This window comes from Mustelus asterias, chromosome 9 (assembly GCF_964213995.1).
Source record: "Mustelus asterias chromosome 9, sMusAst1.hap1.1, whole genome shotgun sequence".
In the NCBI taxonomy this organism is placed as follows: Eukaryota; Metazoa; Chordata; class Chondrichthyes; order Carcharhiniformes; family Triakidae; genus Mustelus; species Mustelus asterias.
In genome coordinates this window covers 102,762,752-102,790,349 of record NC_135809.1, presented here as the reverse complement: position 1 = coordinate 102,790,349, position 27,598 = coordinate 102,762,752, and the positions used below count along the sequence as shown (strand labels likewise).

Genomic DNA, 27,598 nt, shown 5'->3' with positions numbered 1-27,598 from the left:
TCAGAGCTAAAAACATAGAAACATTAAAAAAGTTCAAACAGAACTGTTTACAAGATCTTACTGAATTATTGAAACATGCATGAATTGTTGCTTTCAGAGTACAATTAACATACAAAGGAGGCCTTTTTCCATCTAAAAATCACAGAACTATTTCAGGTACAAAAAGAAATCTATACCACAAAATACTTTGTTTTGTTACAAGTAAAAAAGGCCAACATTGAAAAGACTGGCACTAATAATGTGTGAAAGTACAGCAGGTTTCATTAGTGTCAACACTATAGTGCATGATGTTCTACTTAGATTGAATGTTAACAATATAGGGGGATTCTCTTGTACAAATTTTTATTTACTATCAGGAAAAATCTAATGAATAATGCGACTTCTATGAATTCTATATTCTTATTTGATGTCAGAAGTAAAATAAAGAAAAAGCTATCACTGAACCTTGCACCCCTATGAGTTTCCTTACTGACATCTATTACTAAGCAAAGTGGCCAAAACTGAGAATCTCCAGTTTGGAAAAATTCAGATCTGCTTATCAAGAGTTTATATTAGTTTTATTGCTGGCTCCTTTTCCAGCTCCACACCATCAGAAGTCAGTACAGTACCCACAACTTATAGCAGGCACTTTAGTCTTTTTCACTATTTTCCCATTATTAGAAACAAAGTAAAACTCTTGCATGATGTATAGAAAGACCAAGAATTATGGATTTTCTCTCCGTCTTCATCTCTGGATCATTGCGAGTCTCCCTATTACTTTGGAATCCCCTATGGATTTGATTTACTTCTATATCATGGCTGGAGGCAACTTGGGAACATTAAACTGATAAAGCTTCCATCTTGCATATGCACGACGTAGCCTTACATTTAATATATTGTAAGCAATACTTTTGGAATTGACAAGTGCACTGGCAGATGGTTAGCTTATATTGTAAATGAGCTTGAAACACATATTGGACATCCAGCAATAGTTTCTACACTGACTAGTTTAAAACAGATGAAGTGGTGTTAATAACAACACGTCAAAGCACCAGCATTCATGGGAGTTGGAGAGGGAGTGGGGGAGGCTGAAAGCAGCTGAAGAACCTGGCAAGGCCGAGGATGCAGAATACTTGCCAAATTTAATGGTAGAATCTGATGAAGCGATGGAATGCATTTCTCCTCCTCTTGGTCCACAAAGAGTGCTATTAAAAGCATTTAACCTTCTAGACCCAGCAGCTCCTGCCTCCCTTTTATTATTGTATTTTCTAAGCATGAGGAGATCAGGTTGGTGGTGGTTAAATTTAAATAAGGCTATCAATTGCACAGCAGGAGGTTGAATGTATATGTTAATGTATTGTCCTGCTTCTCCAAAATGAGGCACTTACATACCTCACTTAAAACACGACCTGGCAGATTGAGGACACGTTTTTTAGGATTTAACCCTAAAAAGAACAAATTGGAACGATAACGCAATAGCACATTTGGTATAGCCAGAAGCCAAAAGTATTATTTAATCAGACCATAAATAAGGCCCAGACTTTCTGTCAAGATATTGGATTTTAAGCTAGGATGCAAATTAGTAACAGCCAAAGTGAACTAAAATATCACACATCTTATATAAATCTTATTAGTAAACGATGGAACCAAAAGCTTTTGCAAACTGACTACACAATACGTCTCCATAAACAAAACAGGAAATATTCCTGGCCCTTTACCTTGATTAAACCTATTACATTTTTATCTTTATTTAGTTTTGATGAAACATCATCTTGACCTGAAAACAGGTGAAATGTTAATTTGCATTTTTCTGCATTCATCACAATGAGCTTCAGTCCTAATCGTCCCAGCTCACCTGCCTTAATGACCTTAAGAGGAGGGGGGGTGGGGGGAGGGGGGGGGGGGGGGGGGGCCTCACGGGTCTGACTTCGGACTCTCAGCATGGATCCGGGTCTGAGCACTGAGCTTGGATCTTAGCGCTGACTCTGGGTCCTAGTGCTGGCAGCAGCAAGCACTGTTGCTGGTGGGAGATGGGCTGGAAACTCTCTGAAGTGACAGTGCTGCAGCCTCAGGACTTGTCAAGCAGCACTGTCTGGGGCCACTACTGCATGAGTTCTGGGTATGTGTTTGTGAATTGGGAGGGAATGGGGACGGGGCTGTGTTGCCCATTCTAGGGAGCTGTAGGGGAGAATGTGGGGAGTGTGTGTTGATGGGGGGGTTGTGGGGGGAATGTGGTAGTGTGTGTTGCCGGGGGCCTGTGGAGGAATGTGGGGATTGTGTGTTGCTGTAGGGCTGTGGGGGTGGGTGGGGGGGGGGAGGTTATGGGGATTGTGTGTTGCTGGGGGGGAGGGGTTATGGGGAGTGTGTGTTGCTGGGGCCTGTGGGGGGGTATGGGAAGTGTGTGTTACTGGGGGCTGTGTGGGGAATGTGTGCTGCTGGGCTGGGGCCAAGCAGAGTTCTTTAACATCTCCATCTGTCTCTCCCCTTCCCCAACCACCCCATCCGCAACCCCCCCCCCCCCCCCCTTCAGATTGACGAGGTGGCTTTTGCAGTGCAACCCATTGATCTTGCTGTTCTTTTGGTTACTGCTGGAGCTGAGGAGCAGGAGGATGAATTGTAGGCATGGGATGTGCAAGCCTTACCACTTGTGGGAGTAGAGGGAGACGACCACTGGAGGCAAGGCGTCACCGCCATTCACCCTGAGGAGAGAGGGAAGGAGAAGGAGGGAGCAGAGACCCCGGCAATTCCGCACGTGTGTGTCCTTTGAACAACTGTCAGACATTGCGTGCCGCCAATGGCTCCGGCTCGGAAAGAAGATGGTGCGACACTTGTGCCATTTGTTGTAGGACCTGGCGCCTCGGGGCACCCACTCCCGGTGGCTGCGAAAGTGATGGCTGCCTTAAACTTTTATGCTACTGGGTCCTTCCAGACCGCCAGTGGAGACCTTTGTGGCATTTCCCAATCATCCGTCCACAAGTGTGTGAAGGAGGTCACGGATTCCCTGCATGCCAGGGCTGGCTAGTACTTAAATTTGACCTGGAGCAGGCCCAGCAGGAAGCCCGGGCTACAGGAATCGTGGCCATCGCAGGGGTACCAAATGTGCAGGATATAGACTGCACGCACGTCGCTCTCAAAGCCTTGGTGAAGAATCCAGGAGGATTCATGAACAAAAAGGGCTTCCATTCAATAAATGTGCAGTTGATGTGTGACCATCCCCTGAACATCAAGCATATCTGTGCCAAACACCCTGGCAGCGTGCATGACAGCTTCAGATTGAAGAGTTTGGATATCCCGGAGGTCTTTGAGGAGAAGTCCAGGGTGCAGAGATGGCTTGTGGGGACATGGGGTATTCTCTTTGGACTTGGCTGATGACACCTGTGCGGAGGCCTGAGACTGAGGCAAAGACCCAATATATTGAAGCCCACATTGCCACCCACTCAATAGTGGAGCAGTGCATAGGGCTCCTCAAAATGTGGTTCAGGTGTCTGGAGCACTCTGACGGGGCCCTCCAATATAATCTCCTGATATCGTTCCACATTGTGGTAATGTTCTGTGCCCTACACAACCTGGCGCAGCAGCGAGGAGATCTTTTGGAGGAGGAGAACGTGGAGGCCGACCAGCCAGAGGAGGAAGAGGAGGAGGAGGGTGGCGACGAGCAACACCACCCAGATGCTGGAGAGATGGTGGCAGCAAGGGTCAGCCATGCGAGGCTGGCGAGAGAGGCCCTGATGACCAACCACTTTGGTCACTAGGCACGTGCGTGCCTCTCCTGGGTTCTGGGGATGCCATGGCAGTTAGTGTAAGTCACTGCCAATGCATGCTACCCGTTGTAGCCAGTGAATTTGAATGCCTTGATTTTCACAGCAGTAGTGCGCTGAGGGACCTCCCCCACTGACATCAACACGCAGGGTCCCTCCGGTGACCGTCGGGGTAAGTACATTCCTATTAGAGGCTAATCAGAGATAATTTGGTCACAGGTCTGGGGTGAAAAAACATTTACTGGTGCCAATAAAAGTGCCTTCAAAATAAGTGATAATATAAAAATGTGAAAGTGAGACTTTAAAGTGCCTAAATATTCTATCTAATTCGTGTTGCCCTTCACTGTGCCATCTTAGTGCCACTAAGGATGTACATCGGAGGTGGAGGTGGCCAGCTGTCTACTGCACACCATGGCCTGTGATGCCCTTGGCGATCCTTGAGGGTACTGGCCGGCTTCTGGGTGTCAGGGGTGCTGCCCCTGAGATGCCTCAGTGTCAGGAAGAGGGAAGTCAGAAGGTGTAGCCACAGCCGCAGTCTCCTGGGTGGAAGGCCCCGTCACAGCCTCGAGCTCTTCCTCCTCCCTCATTCAGTTTTTTGCGGAACTGTTTCCCAGTTCTCCTGGTCTGTGCCCTGGCACTAACACATGCGGCCACAGCCTCCCAGACTACATTTCCATCCCTTCCTCTGGGACGGCGTCCTGCTGGAGGGAAGAAGGTGTCCCGCCTTGCTTCCACTGCCTCCAGCAACCTGGCAAGATCTGCATCCAAAAATCGGAGAGCTGGCTTCCTGGAGGCCATTTCTTCCTGCACTGCCTGCCTGTCTGTCCATCCTCAGGGTTTTTAGAGAGCTTTCCCTTGTTAGGGCAGATCAGCTGCAGATAGTTTAGGCAATTCATGTGCCCGTTAGATGGGGGTGGGGGGAGATTTGTGCCTCTGTGATGATCAGGGGCAGGAGAGAGAGAGAGGGCCATGTCACTCGGCAATGGGAGCCAGGGAGTGATGAGGGGGCCATGTGCAAGGGGATCCGGGGGCGGGGGGGGCAGGAAGGGGGTTGGTAATGTTGGGAGGTCCCCAATGTCCGTGAGGGGGAGAGGGAAGCTGTATCTGGCCTGGAGGTGGGATGCGGGGGTGGGGTTCTGTCAGGGAAGCTGCTTTTTTCGTGCTCTTTCTGCGCATGTGCAGTTTGTTGCTCTGCTCTGAGATGCAGACTGTCTTGTGAATTAAGCTCCGCCCACTGCCTCTAGTGGCTAGAAATGGTCTAGCCCATATTTTCAATGACTGAGTGTATAAGATTGGGTGTGAAAACTCACCCAAAAATCAGATCAGGAACTTTCCCATTTTCACGCTAGCTGGACATGTAGAAAAAAACTCGTAAAATTCCACCCAGCATTTGGAACTGTACAGAGTTAAAGCCTATCAATAAAAGTGTTTATGTTTGATCACACAAGCCTCAAGATCTTATCACTGAACCTGTCATACCCAGTAGACTTGGAGGGACGTATTGTTCGCAAACATAAGGATCACTTGAGGAGTAGAGACACTCCAGCAGTCAGTGTTGCTGTCAAGATTTTTGAATCTGTAAGCACCCAAGTACCTGATCGACCTGTTATAGACGTAACTGATGTCTCCCTGTAAGCAAGTGGTAATGAACTGCCTGTGCCAGAAGAAGTACCTGTTAAAGTTAATCAGCTGGAAGCATCTCAGAATACAGAAATACACCGTTCTACAAAAAACAGAAAAAACCCTCAAAGACTTGATTTGTAATTCTCCAACTTGCTTAGTTAGAATTTGGGCTTGGGTAACTTGATTATTGAAGATTGTATAAAGTTAAAGGGGGAGGGCTGCCAGCCGAAGAAGTCACCTAGCTTGAGGGATCAATTGGGGCAGAGAGTGGTAATCACCCTGGGGCTGGAGTCCTATCTTAGCCTGAAGACATGTAGGGACTGCGGCAGCCGGTGGGCTGCTTCTGGGAAGCTGGGGGGCTGTTGGCTTCTGTACAGTTTTACCTATTTTAATAAATACCTTTTGTGTTCCTGTGAGTGTGCATCTTTACAGAAAGCTAAGACATAAGGAGTCATAGGTGAAACAAATACTGATCAGTTTACAGGCTTAACTTGCATTATATTTCACTGGAGTATTGAGCTGACATGCTGCTCTTTTTTAAAATCAGGATTTGGTCAGGATGTTAGCATCTAGACCAAATCCTCCTCACAGTACAGATTGAGAAAATAAATTTGATATTTGAACAGAGTTCTAAAACTACTATGAATGTATTGTGTTTATCATTTTCAAACACCACAACCACTAAATATAATTTGGTTAGTAGCACACCACTCATTTTGATTGTGAAGTCACTCTAATCTTTTCATATTCCCACTCACAAACACACTAAAAAGACCCAAAGAATTTCAGTAAGAATATGTTAGTCACAGGGAATCAACATTTAATATTTTTTAAAGTATGCACTTTGCTCCATGCTCCACACATTCTCCTGCTTCCTTGATTCATAATAAGCTCCTACCTGGCACTGAAGAGAGTTGTTTAGGAGTAGACATCCTTTTGTTGCTCAGTGGTTTTATTTTCTGTCTGTTTGTCATTCTTTCCAATGCTACTCAACTTTCTTTAGTTCAGAGGATGGGCAGGTAGGTAGCTTACTTTTGCTAATGGCAGTTTTAGACTGGTATCAGAACAAGATTGGTTGATAATGTTTCATCCACTGTATTTCGCACTTTCTCTGTTAGGAAGTGCCTGCTTCTCTCAGGACTTCCTCAGACAACTAAAGATCAGGAAATTGTGTTGAATTGCTCACATTTTCCCGTTCCCTTCATGTTACTGTACTCTGCATACCAACAAAATGTGCTATTGCACTGCTCCACTTAGGGGCCAATCTAAATTCACAGTTAGTGTTAGAGGTAATTAGCGGCAACCAAAGATAACAGATAACTACTAACAGTTTAACTACCCATGTACATCAGTCTGCCAAGTCCATTATGTGTGCATTATTCATGTAGAATAGTTGAACAGGCCCCCAAATTATGCATCACCTGACTCTTTAAGGGATTGCATGAATACTTCTCTAAAAACAAAATGTAAAGCTTGATTATCATATTATTTTATGCCAACAATTGTTCTGTGAATCTGTACATACTTCATAAGATTCAACATTTAGCAAGTATAGATAACGAGTTTTGTATAGCTCACACAAGAAATAAAGGCCTTATTTTGAAAGCAGTAAAGGCTTCTCAATGTTTAAGGCATGGAATTCCACACAAATGTAGTTTTCACGTGTATCCTGGATGATGCTTACACTCTTAACAAGTGTCTTAAGACCTCACAAAACGTATAAATGTAAAATTATTCACAATCTATCAAATGCCTCAAATATATAAACATAAGATTTAAAGTTGGAGAATTCGGCAGATCTGACTGCATAGAAAAACAACATCAGAATCTCAAGTCAAGTAGGAGTATAAAGTTAATCTTTCACTTTCACACAGTGCACAGGTGAAAAAATAGAACAGAATGTTAATATTATTTTGAAGAAACAAATTAAATCCAACATTTCACACAAAGCACTGGAAAATATATTTTATGTAATAAATGTTGTTATACCCTTTATGCAAATAACAAATCAAAATTAAACTCATATGATAAACTAATTACTTAGGAAATTCAGCAGCTAAAGTATTATTTCTGGACAGTTGCACTACAGAAGAAGCAAGCTGAGTAGAATGGAGCTAGAGAAGAAGTGCACTGTATGTTTGTGCACTAACTACTGAAGCACATCTTTGCCAGTGACTGTTCAACTTTGCCACTCAGTTCAGCATCAGTTTCCATCTGTACTTTATGGCAATCTGGATTTAGAAAGACAATAATTATTTCATTAGTTCAAAGAACAAAAACACAAGTTTTTGTTTAAACAGTAAGGATTTCAAATTAGGGCAGTAATAAATAATGAAATCTAGTCTGACTATTTCTGGATTCACGCAAATGTTTCTGAGTGATATTTCACACCAAGCACACCTACAAGTGCTCTTTCTGTAGTTAGCACACTTGCTTCTGATAAGCAAGCAGATGTGCTCTTTTCTGCATCAGCAATGTTGCTCTTGTATGCTTCTTATAATAAGCACATTAGAGGGCACCTTCCCATTTTTAGCACATTTTTCTACAGCCTATCCACATGTGTCATTTCACATTATTATTTTCAGGGTGCAATATCCTGCTTTCCTGCCAGTCATGGTTAGCTTCTTTCCTTCTGTCAGTGAAACCATTAGTAGGGTGAAGAGGGCAGTCTTACCAGCAGGAAGAACGAATGGTCAGAGCCACCACTAATGGTACATTACTTTGTAACATAAGCTGGATGAAATCTTTCCCTGACTCAGAGAACCTGCACCACCTCCGCTACGGTAGGAGCTTAAAATCAACTTATTCTTCTTCAACGTGCATATTAATGCAATGTAGTATTGTTTGCAAACCACTTTCATTGCACTTACCAATCTTCAATGTTGTCAATACCTAGAAATGGAATCTCCTCTTTTTCCTTCTCTCCAATAATTAAATATTGCTTTTCCATGTCAATGATGCACTAAGGGTGAAATAGAGTAGACGTTACTGAAGGTGAAAATAGGACACAAAAGGCAGAATGTTCCTGGCCTCGGATGATGAACTTAGATGTTGGGTGGCCAGGAAAAAAACTCCCCAACATTCCCATTGCTAAGAAAGTTGCCCAGTGTCAGCCAGAATAGGTGCCTGCTGAATGGAGGCAGACAGTCAATTTGCACACTTCAGGCCCCAATTAATGGTGATCTGGAGGGCCCCTCTGGCATTTTGCTGACAAAGCATAGTTTTCCAACACACACAGAGCCTTCAGCTTAATAGAGGTCGTGTCCCTGCAGCACTCTGGGAGGCTATCAGAACTATAGGCTCTATAGTCTCAGCAGCTTCACCAAGAGTAATAGACTCTGCTAAGGCAGTTTTGAGAATGCCAGGGCATCTCAAAATGGAGATGCCCTCAGGGGTGTAAGACTAATCAAATTTAGGGGTTTTGTTGGGGGCTTTTCTTCTGCGGCCCCATCAGTGGGGTCTTGAACCTTCAGCTCTGATGGCACCACAGCCTGCCACAGGTAGGGCACTACCATTGAGATGATACCTGTCTCCAAGAGGCGGGGGAAATTGTACTGCTGGCAAAATGCTGATGGGCCCTCTAAATCACCCTTAATTGGGGCCTTAATTATTTAATTGGCTGTCTGTATCCATTCAGCAGGCAACTAATCTGCATCCTGGCCCACCTCTGGATAATGATCCTTACAGTAAGAATATGTCACAGAGCCATCTCAATGCATGACATGGCTCCCCACTACTTCATAGCTCCCCCACCTGTCATCCCAGTATCAGGAAAATTCTGTCCTTTGTTTAAAACTTTCCCTCCAAAGATACATCCTTCTTGATTTCTGACCTGCCTCAGTGGAGTCTACCTGTTGTGATAGGGCTGCTGAGACTTCAGAGCTACAGGTCTTCTGATTAGCAGCCCATGCCTTCAGGTAAATAACTCCACCTGTCAGCAGATGTGGGCTTGGGAACCCCATTTAGTCCAAATAGCGATGTCCTAAGGCCCATGGGAAAATCCTGCACAAAATGTCTCTTCCAAACATATAAGGTAATGATTTGTGACATTTTACCTTCAAAGACCTCAGTGTCTGCAGCCCAAGGGAAAGAGTTTTTTCATCATCATCATCTGTCAAGGAGGAAAATAATTGAATGTGAAAGGCCTTAGAGCAACATTAAAATAATTTGTTGAGTATTCCTAGTAACAACAATTTCTGCAATAGTATCATATTCTGACTGTCTTTATAAACTGAAAATTGCTACTGCTTAGTACAAGCGAAGAAGGGTAGATTTCTGCACTTTAAAAATTTTAGCATTTAAATTGAAGCAATAACTTGCATTAAACGAATTCTTCATCTGTTTACATCTAGGCATGTAGTATGTTTCAGCACTAAAGGCAGTTAAAAGAAAGCATTGATTACAATATTTTCCTCTCTATCTCACTGTTCTTTTGTGAATGCTGGTGGCCATCCAATACCTCACATTTTTCACTTGTGAGACAAGTCACTTACAGAGCATCATATTTCAATCCCTACCTCCCCTAACTAGCGTTCACATGTAAACACTGCCAGTAGATGTCAGTGATCAAGAGCAGAAACATTTGTCAACTCCACTCCCCACCCCAACCACAACATTCAAATAAATTGCAACATATTCACTTAAACTCATTACAATAAGTTACTTTTATAGAAACCATGAATAGACAATGAGCATTTCTTGGTTTAAATGGCTCCGTACTACACTACTGACCCTACAGGGAAATGTGAATTCATCAAGTTCAGCCTAAGCAGAAGATGCAGCTTTGTTCCTGTAATATTCATTTGTTTTACACTTTCCTTGCTGGACTGATATTTGAGATAGCTGAGCATTGAGTAGAACAGAAACCAATCCCCTTAGGATTTAGTGAGAAATCCACACAAGTAGGTTCTGTTTGCTTATTAAGTGTTCAGGTCCAATCTGCCTCAGCTCAGAGAATATAGCCAAGTTTAATGACTCCCAGGTAGACCTAAGGGCTTCGGTGAAATTTTATCAGCTAAAACGATATAACTTACTTGCATAGAGCAGTACTAAACTTAGTTCAGCCTGCCTGGCACAAAGTAATGCTAGCTCAGGTTTATCTGGAGAAAATTGAAATTGGACCACATTTCCACCTTCAAGGTCCCTAGTGAACCTGGTTGTCTTGTCAATCGCCAACAAGCCCCTGGAATACTACAGACCAGCCTAAGCTCTACATACTACAATATCCACAAGAATATATATTTATTTTTGTAACTTGTACTTATTAAGCTGCCGGATGTAGATGCAGGGAATGGATGGACACTCAACCTGCAAGTATATATCAATTCTAATCTAACATTTCTGTTATTATTATTCAACTTACCTTGAAATTACATTGTTAATTTTACCTCAGTTGGCACAATTGTGCGAAATACTCACATCCACTAGAATCTTAGATTATAGATATTAAGGACAATCCATTCATTGTACATTTAAAACTAAACAGTAAAAATGTGGGATTATTTAAGAAATTACAATTCTAGTAAGTCTGAAAACTTACCCACTACAGCTGCTGAACACTCAATATTAAGTTGTCCTATAGCAATTCCAATATTTTCTATTTGACCTTTCGCCTTGGAAATAAATGGCATTCCCATTTTTTCAGTTTCACCCTTGTCTGTTTTCACAAGTTCTTTCAACCTATAAAAATAAGGTATTTTTGGTTTGATTTTTGAATTAGTAATTTTGAAGATTGGAATTGGATAATGTTTACATAATACTGTAATAGAGGTAATATCACTGGGCTACTAAACATGAGGCCTAGGCTTGTGTTCTGGTGATGTGGGTTCAAATCCCATCATGGCAGTTGCTGAAATTTAAATTCAATTTACCAAAAGATCTGGAATTCAAAACTAGTCTCAGTAACGGTAACCATCCAGCATTGATTGTCATTTGAAGAAAAAAAAAATCTAGTTCACTCAAGCTTTTAGGGAAGAAAGTTTGTCATCCTTGCCTAGTCTGGCCTACATGTGATTCCAGACGCACAACAATGTGGTTGACTCATAAATGTTGCCAAGGAATGGGCAACAAATGACCAAGGTGTCACCCTGCCAGCGATGTCCATGTACCATGGACAGTTTTTTAAAAAACGGTATGAGGGGCATGATTAAAAATATTCAGAGCAAAGAGGTCTATGGTGCATCAGTTTCAAGAGGATGAGTACAGGAGAATGCCATACTTTCAACACATAAATTCAGTGCTACTGTGATCGCTTCTTGTCAAAATCTCCATCAGAAATGTGAAACATCATTCATGATTCCCCAAGTTACATTTCCAAATTCAAATGTGCCAATGTGAGCAATGCAACCCAATATGATTAGTCATGAATTCTCATACATAGCCTTCCCTTTTCCACAGTCCTGCCTGCTTATAGCTATTCCTATTAGGAGATCTGCTATTGTGGCATGTCAAACTCATCTGTCTTATGCAAAGAATCCCCAAACTTATTTAAGGGAACTGAATTTGCTTTTGTCTTACTTCTTTTCATACTGTGCTATATATTGTAGGATAAAATGTGTGTGTTGTGTAAGATAAAATGTTCAAGATAATTGAAATAAATTTGACAGCCCCCTGGTTCAGGTCAAGAGGTGGAATGGGCCCGTAAAATGGTGAGAAAAGGTGGGGAGGTGGAGTGCCCTTCAACTTCCCACTGCCATGCCATTTTGTCAACAGCAGGGAAAGTGACAGTCAGCCCAGGGGCCAATTGGGTCACATAAGTTGCCAATTAAGGGCCTATTCCCACTTGCGCTGGCACTTATCAGTGGCAGGTGGGCCTTCTGGCATGTGGAGAAACCATCAGGTAAACACTGGCCTCCCTAGGTGCTCAGTGGGAGGATCCTTCTCTTTGTGCATTCTTTGGCCAATGGATGGTCTCTCTGCAACAATGGCCTCAGCAACCTCACTCTACCCTTGCCAGACCCAGTCAGGGTTATCATACAATTAGGCAACATTGTGTATCAATTTCAATGTCAGTTATGTAGGCCATACACCCAAAGATTCGCTGATTAAATCAAACAGTACGTTTCTTCAGTTTTTACTTAGCCTTACATTGGATATTAGGCACAAATAAAGGTAATTCAGCCTAATCTGTCTATGCTAATGTTTATGCTCCACTTGAGCGCCCTCCCTTCATTTCTGATATAAATCTACCTGCACAGCCATCTATGCTCTTCTCCCTCAAATTTTTGCCTAGTTTCCCCTTAAATACATACATACGATATGCTTCAACCAGCACCTGAGGTAGCAAGTTCCACATTCTCACTACCCTTCAGATAAATAAATTTTTTCTTAAACCCCCTATTGAATTTCTTAGTGACTATCTTACATTGATAGTCTCTAGTTATGCAACAGAGAACAATACCATTGCATCCACTCTTATCTAAACATTTCATAATTTTAAAGACCTCTATTAGGTCACCCTTCAACCTTTTTTTTGCAAGAGTAAAGAGACCCAGTCAGTCAATCCTCTCCTGATGTTTTTACCTACAACAATCTATAAATCACAACATACTTTATATGTATATATATCTATACATACACACATATACCTACCATAAGTACAGTATTGTATAACAACCTATGTTTGTTCGTAATCGGCAGAATACAGACCATACTCAACCAGCCTGCTCTTACAAAGCCCAAAACAAAATGTCTCCTGTTAGTGATTCACAATTGGTCAGCACTTGCTAAACAATCGCGAGTGCACTAATAGCTACACTAATAAACAATTTAAGGTAATCAGTGGAGATCATAATGTGACTCATTGAAGCTTGCTGCAAGTGGCATACATTTATAATCAGGAACCCGTTCTCTTCAAACAAAGGAATATGTTCAAGCATTGCATTTGTTTTGAATTGTCCATGAGTCTGGAACCCAAAGTTCTCTGTTGCATTCTCCATGGCAATGCCTTGATCAATCAGAGTTTTGCTAACCAATCTCTTCCCCACCACCACCACCCCCCCCCCCCCTTTCTTCTGTGCTATAAATTGTGATCACTTGAAATTTTGGCATTCTTGCATTTATTCTGATGAGTGCAAGATGTGAAGCTTTGGTAACATATCCCTCTTCTCAACCGTATTGAAGTTCTGCACTTCCAAGTATGTTTTCCTTCTGTTTGGAAGCAGTGGAGAAAACTGAAGCTGAGCTGATACTTATATTAAGGCAACTGAGCAATAAACAAAAGTAAAACAACCGGGGGTGTTTACTCTGCCAAGAAAGCTCAGGAGAAACACTCTTGAAGATCCTTAAGGGAGCATATGAATTGAATCCTTTAACTGTGACAAACTCTGGAACCAACAAACTCAACCTCAAGCTTAGAGACAGAAGATGCACAACCTGCTTGGATTAAATTGTTCAACACAGATAGTAGTGAACACTTTTTGAGGCAATGGAGGCAGGTAGGTTTAAAGGACAATTAGACAAACATTTGGGGAGTTGGAGATTGAAAAATGTTAATTCTTTGGGATCAACCAGATGGACTGTGGATGATTTGTTTCAAATAATCTTGTGTTTTCTATCATCCAAGATTTGCACCACCTGGATAATTATTTTCTGGTTTATTACATATCTTTTGCTCTTATTAAATTTGGTTGCATCCTATTTTATGAGCTTTGGCCATTGTTTTTATTAGAATACTGTTAATGTACTATATTCACATAAAGCATAAAATTAAAATGAAAAAATTGTACTACTATTATAGTACTATCAATAATTTTCGGTCCCAAAGCAGGTTCCCACTCCATACATGAATCAATAAATTTCATTTTAATTTACTTTTAAATTAATTCAAATAGTTGTCAGATTGAAATGCTAATTTCCTAATAAAGTGAATTCATGGAAAAACCAGGAATAACCTATGGCATAATCCTGGTCACTTAATGTAATCTTGTGATAGCTTCCATTCATTTCCCCCAGAGTTGGTAACTTTAAAAAAAATTAAATGTTATTGTGCCACAGAAATTTATCACACATTCTATAATGTCATCTTGTACAATATCAGCAAATGTGGAAAATTATCTTTGAAACATTATAGAGAGCGTCACTCCTTTAAATGTATTTTGAAGAATGTACTTCTGCTTGAGTTGTTTACAAATCCCAGTAGGCCTTCAGCCAGAACATATCATTATTCCAACCATCTGTGGTGATGTCTGTACATTCACACTAGAGCTATTCCCATCCCATCATGTGAAATCATGTTCTGTCCAATAAACCATACAGTTTTTTGGCTGCAACCTGAATCAGTGCTGCCATTGGATGAGAAATATACAAGCAAAATAATTGTTAAATGAAGTGCTGCAGCATTACCTACCCTAGTTTATCCACACAGGCAGATGAAATGAGATTATATCGAGAACCAGTGTCAATCTGTACTTTCATCTCTATTCCAGCACACTTAAAAAGATGAAAACAGACTTAGAACCTTCCAGGATATATTGATAAATCATGTAATTGTGGAACTACAATAGTATTTTGCAGACATGGGTTGCAACAGAGATCAATGGTGAGTAATAACGGCATTAAATGTATTATAACAATCTTGCTAAACAGTAGATCTGTTGTGTTGAACCTTTTAGAGTAAGGTGCTGGATCCATCTGCAACAACTAGTGAGTGGATCATGTTTGATTAAAATAAATTTTGGTCAGGTGAAATTCTTATTGTAATGCAAACACCACAGGATTGTAACACTGTATGCATTCTGTCCTGTTGTTACTCATATATATTTTTACTCCTTAAGTTTTCTTCCTTCATTTCTCCTGCCCTAAAGTAAAGTTTATTTATTAGTCACATTATTAGTCGCCGTTCCTTCGCAGGCTTACATTAACACTGCAATGAAGTTACTGTGAAATTCCCTTAGTCACCACAGTCTGGCGCCTGTTCGGGTCAATGCATCTAACCAGCACGTCTTTCAGAATGTGGGAGGAAACCAGAGCATCCGGAGGATACCCACGCAGACACGAGGAGAACGTGCAAACTCCACACAGACAATGACCCAAGCCAGGAATCGAACCCGGGTCCCTGGCACTGTGAGGCAGCAGTGCTAACCACTGTGCCACCGTGCCGCCCAGAGGTGGTGATTACTTACACTGGGTAAGGCTCACTGATACAAACAAATAGACATGATAACAATCTATGCAATAGTTTATACAATAAGGATTGGATGAATAGGTATTTCAAATAGGTGTTTCAAGGAGCCCTAGTGAAACTGGAATCGATGGGTATCGGGGGCAAACTCTCCACTGGTTGGAGTCAGACCTGGTACAAAGGAAGATGGTTATAGTTGTAGATGGTCAGTCATCTCAGCTCCATGACATTGCTGCAGGAGTCCCTCAGGGTAGTGTCCTAGGCCCAACAATCTTCAGCTGCTTCATCAATGACCTTCCCTCCATCATAAGGTCAGAAGTGGGGATGTTCACCGATGATTGCACAATGTTCAGCACCATTCACGACTCCTCAGATACTGAAGCAGTCCATGTTCAAATGCAACAAGATTTGGACAATATCCAGGCTTGGGCTGACAAGTGGCAAATAATATTCGGGCCACACAAATACCTGGCAAGACTATCACTAATAAGGAACACTCTAACCACCGCCCCTTAACATTCAATGGTGTAACCATCACTGAATACCCCCCTGTCAAAATCCTTGAGGTTACCATTGACCAGAAACTCAACTGGACTTATCACATAAATACAGTGGCTACAAGAACAGGCCAGAGGCTAGGAATACTGTGGCGAGTAACTCACCTCCTGACTCCCCAGACCCTATCCACCATCTACAAGCCACAAGTCAGGAATGTGATGGAATACTCCCCACTTGCCTGGATGGCTACAGCTCCAACAACACTCAAGAAGCTTGACACCATCCAGGACAAAGCAGCCCGGTTGATTGGCACCACATCTACAAACATTCAGTCCCTCCACCACTTATGCTCAGTAGCAGCAGTGTGTACTATCTACAAGATGCATTGCAGCAATTCACCAAAGATCTTTAGACAGCACCTTCCAAACCCACGACTACTTCCATCTAGAAGGACAAGGGCAGCAGATAACTGGGAATGCAACCACCTGCAAGTTCCCCTCCAAGCCACTCACCATCCTGACTTGGAAATATGTCGCCGTTCCTTCGCAGTCACTGGGTCAAAATCCTGGAATTCCCTCCCTAACAGCATGTGGATCAACCCACAGAATATGGGCTGCAGCGATTCAAGAAGGCAACTCACCACCACCTTCTCAAGGGCAACTAGGGATGGGCAATAAATGCTGGCCAGCCAGCGATGCCCTTGTCCCATGAATAAATAAAAAAATCAGAACTTCAATATATACACCAGGAGGCACCAAGGGGCATTTCACAGTGACTTCATTGCAGTGTTAATGTAATCCTTATTTGTGACTAATAAATAAACTTTTTATAAGTTAACTTTAGGATCAATGCTGCAGTGGTGCCATTACATCAAAACATGCAAATGCATCAATAAACTCTGCAATAGAAGAAGCTCAAACATGACTCTAATGGAGTTTGTCAGCTTATATTTACATGTGGCTTATATTTAAGCCATACTTAAACAGAAACATAATTATTTACACAGATAGGATAATCTACAATTAACTGGCTTTAGTCATTTTGGAAATGCCTTTTGGAAGAAAGTATCAATTACCTTGCAACATACAAATATCAGGTCATCTTCATGTGTTATTTTGTGAAGTTCTTGTTTAGTTTGTTGAAAGTTTTTGTTTTGAACTGGAAACGAATTAATAGAAGACCACGTCCCTCGGTTGTTGGCTTGGAATTTGGACAAGTTGGTTTCTAGTAAACGTCTCTGCAAAATGTTATGTGGTTGCTAAGAAGAAAATGTTTAAAAATAAAACAAGGTCATACAACAACAATGAATTGACATCCTTAGCATTTGTCTAGAATTATTAAGCGCTAATTGGAAGGGAATTTCATACGTTTAACTGTGGCAAATACAAGTTCAATCTATTTTTTCGCTTAGAGTGAACAACCACCAGTACATGAGCTAAAATGGTATCAATCCCAATGATCAGTGCTCCCAAATAAGGAAGGAATAAAGTAAAAATGTTTAGGTAAATATTGGCCATATGTTGCATTAATATTAAGTGAGACTAACAACACTTACTATCATTATGAATTAAATGTGGTTGATTCTTAAATGTGCTCTGAAATGGCCTAGCAAGCCACTCAGTTCAAGGGCAGTTATGGATGGGCAATAAATTCACAACTAGCAATGTCCACGTCCCATGAACGAATTAAAAATCAGCATAGCTGGTTTCCACATTCACAGCTATGCATGGAAATCCAGTAGTTGCTGTCAGAGATACGCTTCTCTTGCACAGGTTGCACTATAGCAGGCCTCACTATTAGACTAGGCATTGAAAGACATGCAACAGAGTGAACTTGGGGTACTTGCTTCAGTGAGAGTTCTTCAATCTAATTGGTTGAAAAGCTTCATTATTGCTAGTCATGTTTGCACATCGCACACATACCCTGTAGAGGTGACACACCAGATCAGAGCAGACTTCTGCACTAAAACCCAAAGATATTATGTGGGAAGCTGTAAGCAAACTGATAGTGAGCACCATTCCTTCACTGCTGACCTGCAAAATTGGGTCAATTAAAATCATACAAGTAAGGAAACATTTCCAGATTTGAATGCTTAAGAAACAATATGAGATGTGTTCATTGAATGTTACATTTAAACATTAACTTTAATTCTACTTTCCTAATAATTACGGACTCTACTTCAACAATAGTTAGCAGCAGAGAATTCCACATTCTAACCACCCTCCCTGAAGGATTTTTTTCCTAATCTCTTTTGCAATTATATTAAATTTGTACCCATTACCAGCTCATCAATTAGTAGACACAATAACAATGCTTCAAAACCACTAAGGCATGTATCAGGTCACCCCTTAGCCTTCTCAGGGCTAGTGACAAAAGCTGAAACTATTCAAATTTATCTTCATAAGCGACACGGTAGCACAGTGCTTCACAGCACCAGGGACCCGGGTTTGATTCCCGGCTTGGGTCACTATCTGTGTGGAGTTTGCATTTCTCCCTGCATCTGCGTGGGTTTCCTCCGGGTGCTCTGGTTTCCTCCCACATTCTGAAAGACATGTTGGTTAGGTGCATTGACCCGAACAGGCACCGGACTGTGGCGACTAGGGGAATTTCACAGTAACTTCATCGCAGTATTAATGTAAGCCTTGCTTGTGACTAATAAATAAACTTTAACTCCTTATCCCTAGTAATATAGAAACATAGAAATCCTACTGTGCAGAAAGAGGCCATTCGGCCCATCAAATCTGCACCGACAACAATCCACCTAGGCCCTATCCCCTAACCCCACATATTTACCCTGCTAATCCCTCTACCCTACACTTCCTGGGACACTAAAGGACAATTTATCATGGCCAATGCACCTAACCCGCACATCTTTGGATCATATCCTAGTCTATGCTGCATCATTTCCATTAGTTCATTTAATTATGTCCCCCAAACAGCACATAATAATCCAACTCCCAGAAAAAAGTTTTGTACAGACTCATTAACCACCTTGCCTTTGAAATCTGTCCTGCAAGATAATAAATTATAGATTCCATTTGTTTTTTAAATGGACTTTTTTGCTTTGTGCTGCCATCTTTACTACCATTCCTTTCTGTACACTGAGGTTCCTATGCTCATCTTGTCCACTTACATATCTCAACATTTAAAATACATTTTCTTTCCCTACTCTTAATCAAAATATATTACCTTACAGTTTTCTACGTAAGCTGCATCTGCGAACATTTGAAAAATGATGCAGCAAAAGACTATTGGGTTGATTAAGCCCACCCCAACTAGACTTGGTGCAACATTGTACACACCAACCCCTAACTGCAATTTATGGGGAAGTCTAAAATAATTTATGGTCAATTCACAAAATGCTCTCCAAAATTCTTCTCCAACTCCCTAAGGCAATGATAAGAGGTTACAGCCTTGCAACCCATAATTCATCACATCCCGAACTAACTCCAGAGAACAGGATATCTGGAAATATCCTGTTCTCTCAGAAGTATGCAATGGGCAGTGATAATTTTATTTAAAGGACTGTAATGACTGCTTACCTACTGAAAGTTTTAGTCATATATTCAGGAGCTGAGGATCATGTGAAAATAACTATTTCCTAAGATATAACTTAACTCCTTGCCTTTGCATTTTATCTGCATAATCACTGGTCCTACTATCGTCATCTATTTCAAATAGTCTGTATATCCAGGCTAAATCCAATTGTTTTGTTATGTTTAAAACCTCAACCAGAATCCCTCTAAGTCTTCAATTTTAAAAAATAGATATCCCTATTTCTTGGAAGCTATAATTAAAACTAAGGACCCGAAGATCATCTGCCCTCGATCTGCCCTTCCAACCAACTTTCTGCTCAAGTCTTCCAAGCTTCACACCAATCCAAATTTGCACATCTCCAAATGTGGTATCGTTGATTTGGTTCAGTGTTTTCCTCTTGGTTTTGTGTTGAAGATATTCTTGACTTTATTAATACTATCTGTTTGAGAAGTTGGGGCAAATCATTTTCCATGAAATGGTCCTTAATGTATCATTGAATGTTTGCATCTGAGAGGTTAGTTATTCAAATGGATAGGTTAGTATCTAATGGGGCAGCACGATGACACAGTGGTTAGCACTGCTGCCTCACAGTGCCAGGGACCCGGGTTCGATTCCTGGCTTGGGTCACTGTCTGTGTGGAGTTTGCATGTTCTCCCCGTGTCTGCATGGGTTTCCGCCGGGTGCCCCGGTTTCCTCCCACAGTCCGAAAGACGTGCTGGTTAGGTGCATTGGCTGTGCCAAAATTCTCCCTCCGTGTACCCACACAGGCGCCGGAATGTGGCGACTAGAGGATTTTCACAGTAACTTCATTGCATTGCTAATGTAAACCTACTTATGATAAATAAATAAACTTTAACTTTTACTTTAATGGATGCATAGTGTGTGCGTTCTGACCTATATAGACTCGACTTCCCAACTGCCATTATTCTAATACTGGAGTGACCTGTTGAAAAGAGTCAAAAGAATTTAAATTGTGTGGTGTGACTTAATCATTAAAATGTCTTTAGCTTTACAAACATGTAGATTTCAGGTTCTAAACAGTAACTTGTTCTGAAATCAGAGTTCACATTTTAAGAAAAATTTAAAACTTCTCTATGTTCCGCTATACATCGATCATATATTAATCTGCATTATTCCTATACATATACATCTAGTTCTAAACGTCATCACGATACAAACACTTAGAGGTGAACCGTTTAATTTTAAAGGGTACATTTATGTTGGGGTCGATATGTTTTCCTGCTCTGAAGACTATTCTCGACGCTTCCCCTATAATAACATTCCCAGGTGAGTGCTCCAGTATAGGCTGAGACTGTCGTCCGGTGTCTGTCACTAAATGTCCTCGTACCTTGGTGAGATCAAATCCGATCAGGCCGATTCCAACAGTTATTTGGGGTAATTTTAACTTCTGACTACAATGTAAACCGATCGCCCGCGAGAAAACTCTCCCGATATTTGTTTCTCAAATTCAGCACTGGACAGCGGCTGAATTCATCCAAAGTATGTCATTCTATTTAAAGAACAATGGGACATAGCACTGTATTTCTAGAATTAACAAAATAAAATATTAAACAGTTAGTGCTTTAAATTCTGCGGCTAAGATTGAGTTTAATCCCAAATGAAGGGATCCTCATACCCTAATAAATTCTTTAAAATGATAACGCTTTCAAACAGTGGAAGGCAGCTGAATTGGATGTTTCACAGTTTCCTAAGTGGTTTTCTCCACCGAAGATCAGTGGGTGAAATGGAGGCAGGTGATTTGGTGAATCCGATGGTAAGGGGGATTTTTTTTTTACAGAACTCAACTCAAGCAAAGAAAATGCAAGAACAAACTTAAAGATTGAGATGTCTTGAAGATCCATATTTAATAATATGCCAGCACTTCACACGATTAGTTTGAATCCTCCGTCCTGCCAAATGTAGAGACATTTCTGTTTAGGCCACTCCAAATACTGATGGAGTGCGTAAATTTTCTCGATATTGTCGATATATTGTGGAAATTACCAGATACAGGATGACTGTCGATGGCCAAAATAATGTTGCCTCACTGGTTACCAGGCTAACTTGTGATTTCTTAACATTGGATGGTCACTTACGGTTTCTTTGGAGGTTCCCAGTTTTTTGAGTCCATCCAAAGGTAGGAGATCCGCCGAGTCTTTATGAATGAACTGAACAGTTTGTTTCATCCGCCTCTGCTGGCGGAGAGAGGCAGCCTCTCTGATATCCATTTGCTGGCGTCGGTTTTCTCGTAGAATATCCGAGTAAAACATTCTTTATAGTCAAGAAAAGCGGCGCCACCAAACAACCGGGAGGTGAAAAGAAAGGTTAAGCAGTTGCCCCAGATCATTAAAAATCTCCGGATCGAAATGAGAAGCTTTTCTGAGGCAGGCAGCTTTTAAAAGGATGCGTCTCAGCCTTCAGTGATTGACATACATGTTCCAGCCCCCAACAGATAACAAGGCAGGGTGCTGGAGGAACACTTCTACCCAAACCAGCGCCTGAGTTTCACTCCACAAAAACATGGCAAAGGTAAGAAAGGCTGCTCTCCCACCATCTTAACAATTTGTACTGACTTAGAAGCCTCCACCGCAACCCTGACATTTCAGGAACCACCATGTTCCACACAGCTCGAGATACCGTCGACTTACAAAAGATGTACCAATGCTGCTTTATATGTGAGACAAAATTACTATCTCATTTCAAATCTTGATGTGAGGCTTGCTAATTTTGTGAAAGAAATAATGATTTCGCACTCATATAGGATCTTCTATGATCTCAGAATTTGTCGAAACACTTTCGGGTCGAAGAAGCAGCCATTTGTTAACGATCTCCATAGAGACTGGTAACTTTTAAAAAATAAATTCGAACTACCAGTTAATTGTGGAAAAGCTGACAGCACAATTTCACATTTTAAGGTGTGTTAAGGTCAGAGGAGAGATGTGGGATAATTTCTGCATTGTCCCACCTCTCAACTGACCGCAACAAGATGTATTTTAGAGGACTATTTTAACCCCCTGAATGGTGTGACTTTCAAGAATAGGCAGGGGACACTCTCGTCGGTTCAAATTTAAAAGAAAGAATAAGAGGACGATCTTATTGGCTCATCATGCCAGTCGATCAACGTGGGAAGCCAGTAAGATCGCGAGAAAGGCGAAAAACGGGGCTCGTATCCAGTTTCACACCTCAAGCGATATAACTGTCACTGAATTGCTGGCATAATTAGCACAAGCTGATTTTAATATTAATTTCATATTAATCATCTGGGCTCACTTGCCTTAACGGCCTTGCCGGTGGAGATGCTCACCGGCAAAGACAACAAATGGTTCCCCAGCAATGGGGACCAGATGTGATGGCTTCGCCGGTTGGACGGAAGCCATTGAGACCCCCCAGGTGGTATGGGGCAGGGGCGGGCAGTGAGCCTTGGGCAGTGCCAGCCTGGCATTGCCAGCAAGGGACCCAGCACTGCCTACCAGGTGCCCTGGCAGTGCCAAGGGGTGGGGCCAGGTGGGTGTGGAGCTGCGCACTTTGCATCGGGGATTGCCAGGCTGGCAATTGACTGGAGGGAATGAATATGGGCAGGGATTGATGGGGGGGGGGGGGGGGGAGGTTGTGACAATATCCCAGTGCACTATTGTACATAGTGCAGTGGGAGACCAAGCATATGCACAATAGCACCCTCTTGCAGTCAGCAGCCAGCTTCCTGCCATGAATAGACTTCATTCACTCCCCCTACTGGTGAGAATCACACTTTGCCTCATTTTTTTTCTAAGTGTGATAAGATTTGAAATTTTCTCGCTGTAAAAATAGGTCCAAATCTCTTCTGTTTTCATGCTCATTCAGCATTTAGAATTTTTTTGGTAAGATTGCCTCCTAAATGGTTATTTTCTCAACCTGAAATGTGAATGCAACAGCACCCACTCGTCCATTCACACAAGATACAAATACAAGAAAAGATTATTACAAGAGATGTAGCAAGCACTTATATTTCTTAAAGAATCAAGAAAAGTCACATATCAGTCACCAAGGAAATCATTGGTAACTTTGCAGGCCTGAAGGTTCTCTCTTGGTTCACTAAACACAATGGAGGTTGGACATTATTGATGATTAACTAAGTATATTCATGCGATGGCAGGTTTCTTGCTTTTCTCTATTTGGAGGTGTAGTCAAACCTGTAGTGAAGTTATAACCAAATGTAAAAGAAATAGCCACGTTGTGTTGCTTGTGGTGAATCTTCTAGGTAGGGTTCTTCCTTTTCTGGGTGAGAAATCTTCTCTATTTGGCATTTGTCCTAAGTTGACATTGTCCCCCCCCCACCCCCAATATTTCCAATCAGAAACGAGTTTCTGTCATATAACCAGTTCATCAATAATCCTACTGACCTCACAAATAGTTGAATACACTAAGAAATTGTGAATGTTTGATATCCCCATAAACATTCTAATCATGAATGACCTTTGAATATCCTCACTTGCACTGCTATCTCCATGAGCCCAACAAATCCATCAGCTATACTCTGAACCACTTTAATTGAAATTGTTATGATGTTAATGTTATAACTGGACAGGAAGATCCCATAATGGAACCCTGGTACAAAGGACCATACTCTTATTTTTTTTTAAGAAAACTTGGAGGAACAGAGTCACAGGACTGCTAACTTGACTTAACAAGAAAAAAAAACATTTATTAAACATTAAATGTTGGATTATGTTACAATATACTGCTTTACTGTCCCCTTAGTTTAACAAACACACATGGATTTTAAGATTTACACAATCACAAAGTATATCTTAAGCTACAATGGTCTCAGTAACACAACGTCCCTTTACACAAGCTGGCTGTGACAAAAAACACACTAATCCAAACCCAAGTGAACGTCTGTGGATTTCTCCTCAAAATCTCAACACCAGTTGATTCTTATATCATGAGTCACTTTGTCTCACTGAACTCAGGCTTTCACTCAAGTGATTTTAAACTCTGCTTTCAAAAAGTCACATTATCAAATCTTCTTTTAAACAGTGCTTTCTTTCAGTTGTTTGTCCGTAAAGAATTCACTTACAGGTTTTACACACTCTCCCTTTTGTTTGTCTTTATAGATGTTTTAACTATCAATTCCCAGACTGCATTAAAATGGCATCAAACTTTTGATTTACTCCTGACGTCTAATGTCACATGTTAAATCTGGTCAGCTGTCTCTTTAACTTAGCCTTTTTCTCAGCTCTGCCTATTTTTATTGAACAGTTCTCTGTTCTAGTACTGTTAACCTCAGGCTTCTTAAAGTATTCTCTCTGTCCCAATTTCCTGGTTTTTTTGGACTGTAGCTGGTTCTTTGGGAAGTCTGCCTCTTTGCAGCTCCCTTGTCCTGTCCAACTTGTCTTTTCTGCCCCTTGCCCACCATAGAATCGGACCGGGCGAGGGGCGGACAACGGAAATGTCCGTTGACCTCGGAAATTCCAGTCCCGGTCGAGCGAGGCCATAAAATCCTGCCCATACAGTTTTCAGCTTCCAGAATAAAGTTAGGTTTTTGCAAAGGGATGTACTGCAAAACAACTTCAACTACTTCCCCTATCTCAAAAGCAGAGCAAACACATTCTTTGGTAGTTGAGTAAAAGATCATAAACTTGAAGATAAATTACAAAGACTGCTTAATAATTTGAGCCAAATTTGATGACTTGCAGAAATTGTGATCCTGCATCACATTTCTTGCAAACCCCATTATGGTCAACAATGGTTATCTGATTCTTGAACGTTTGGTAATGGAAACATCTGCTGACAAATTGAACTATTGGACTAAAGATGATGCATAAATTGTAACTTACAATCGAGTTCTAAAAGCAAATTATCCACAACTCAAGAAAATGTGTGTGCAACTCATTTCAATTTTTGGTACAGCATACTGCTGTGAATCATTGTACTCTGTCATTACGTTTGTAAAGTTGAAACATCCTGCAGTCCTTACAAATCAACACATGTTGGAGCTCCTTTGTACAGCCTTGACAACATATCAATCGGATTTCTGAAGACATATGACCAGGATGGAGACCCACAAAATCTCTTGTTAAGCAAAGCAAATAATTACATTCCTTTTTAGGTCAGCAGTCGGAGACTGGCAACTCCAGTTCCCAGCGGTCCCTGGACCTCTGTGCACATGCCGGCCAGAAAATAGCCGTACACGCACAGTTTGCATTTTTTGATGTTATTCAGGCTTTCTGTGCATGCATTGGCTGAGAACTGGCCGGACATGCGCAGTTAGTCGTTATTATGTTCTTTAGGTCAAGAACCAGGCCTGCACACCTGCGCAGAAGAAAAGGAAGTAAAGAAGTGAAACTGCAGGTCAGGTGAACTGAATCAGAATGCCATTCCAGAGAAGCTGCTCCTGGAAGCAAGACATAAGGAGGGGGACAGGGGGAGATCCCAGAACAAAGTCCCAGACAGCAACAAAGACAGGGATCAGAGAGAATTGCCAGAAGTCAAGTTAAAAAAGAGCAGAGCAATAGGCTCCAAGTTTATATGTGAGTTTCAAGGGGCAGACGTTAAGGAAAGTGAGCTTGAGAGAAGCCCTGAAGGCCTGAGGAGGCAGCCGTAGGTTGCTGACTTCTTACTGTGGGGCTTTTGGAGCAGTTCAGTTCTGTTTGGTATGGCCAAATATCTGAAAGAGTGCTTGGAAGGTAAAAGACTCTGGCAATTGTCTGAAAAGTTTCAACTTCTGATGAACAAGTCCCCTACTCCCTGAGATCCTCTGAAAAACTCTTCAACTCTGAGTTAGGGAGTTACAGACTTCGGAGGGTTCAGACTCACCTGGATAGTTACCCAGAAAATGTTAAACTGAAAAAAATCAATGTCCAACTTCTGGGTAACTATACAACTATATGGCTGATCTAACATTCCTCACGTCCACTTTCCTGCCCTTTCCCCGTTAACCCTTGATCCCTTTACTGATCTAAAATCTATCTCAGCCTTAAATATACACAAGGACTCTGCTCCCACAACTCTGTGACAAGGAGTTGCTAAGACTCACAACCCTCTGAGAGAAGAAATTGCTCTTCATCTCAGTCTGAATTGGCGTCCCTTTATTCTGAAACTATGCTCTCTGGTCCTGGACTCTCCCATGAGGGGAACCATTCTCTCAGAATTTACCCTGTCAGGCCCCTTAAGAATCCCATACGTTTCAATGAGATCACCTCTCATTCTTCTAAATTTCAATGCGTAGAGTCCCAACCTGTTTAACCTTTCCTTATGATAATCCCTCCATACCAGGGATCATCCTAGTGAACCTTCTCTGAACTCCCTCCAATTAAATAATATCTTTCCTTAAATAAGGGGACCAAAACTACTCTCAGAACTCCAGATGTGGTCTCACCAGTACCTTGTACAGTTGCAGCAAGACTTCCCTACTCACTATACTCCAACCCCCTTGAAATAAGGGCCAACATTCCATTAGCCTTCCTGATTACCTGCTGCACTTGTGTGCTAGCTTTCTATGTTTAGTGCACAAGTATCCCCAAGTCCCTTTGTGTTGCAGCTTTCTGCAGTCTTTCTCCATTTAAATAATACTCTTCTTTTGTTCTCCTCTTCAAAATGAACAACTTCACATTTTCCCACATTATACTCCATTTGTCAACGTTTTGCCCATTTACTTAACCTATCAATACCTCAATCGGTGTAGGTGAGAAAGCCAAGGGCAGGGCTCCCAGCAGCATTGGTCTAATTTTCTTGCAATTATTCTCCGACTCTAGTTGTTCTTATTCTCTTGTTTCTTTGTATTTCTACTTGCATTCGGGAGTCTACAATAACTCCCAAAGCTCAGCAATCTGAGCAATTTTAAAAATGCATCATATTTGAAATGAAGTTTTTAAGTGCCCTTTCCAACTCAGACGCCAAGTCTAACATAAAAAGTGAAGTGTCACAATGGTGAGATAAGGAGGAGGCAATAAAATAAAAAAGACAGAAAATAATTCTGAGCTGTTCAGGTTACTCCCACGGTTTGTTATGTTGTTACCATCATCCCATTTTCAATGTCACCAGTTTCTTTGATATGAAACAGAGAGTTATTCCATAGCACCATTAGACTGCATTAGCACCATTG

At 41.5% G+C, this 27,598-nt stretch overlaps 1 protein-coding gene across 1 annotated transcript; it reads right to left on the bottom strand.

Annotated features, from left to right (window-relative positions):
* Positions 1-21,785, bottom strand: LOC144499266 (nuclear receptor-interacting protein 3-like). Its single transcript, XM_078221381.1, has 9 exons — positions 21,612-21,785; positions 17,054-17,236; positions 14,707-14,789; positions 10,900-11,039; positions 9,416-9,471; positions 8,253-8,322; positions 7,511-7,591; positions 1,372-1,424; positions 1-6 (listed from the first exon to the last, which is right to left on the bottom strand). The coding sequence occupies exons 1-9, from the start codon at positions 21,783-21,785 to the stop codon at positions 1-3; spliced, it is 846 nt and encodes a 281-aa protein (XP_078077507.1).
* Positions 21,786-27,598: the final 5,813 nt, after the last annotated feature.

Bases quoted from the DNA above. Each gene is read 5' to 3' on its own strand.
- LOC144499266 (XM_078221381.1), bottom strand. From the start codon at position 21,785: ATGTTTTACTCGGATATTCTACGAGAAAACCGACGCCAGCAAATGGAT. The intron at 17,237-21,611 runs GTAAGTGACCAT...TTTTCTTCTTAG, and splicing joins TGGGAACCTCCAAAGAAACC to CAACCACATAACATTTTGCA. The intron at 14,790-17,053 runs GTAATTGATACT...CATCTTTTTAAG, and splicing joins TGATATTTGTATGTTGCAAG to TGTGCTGGAATAGAGATGAA.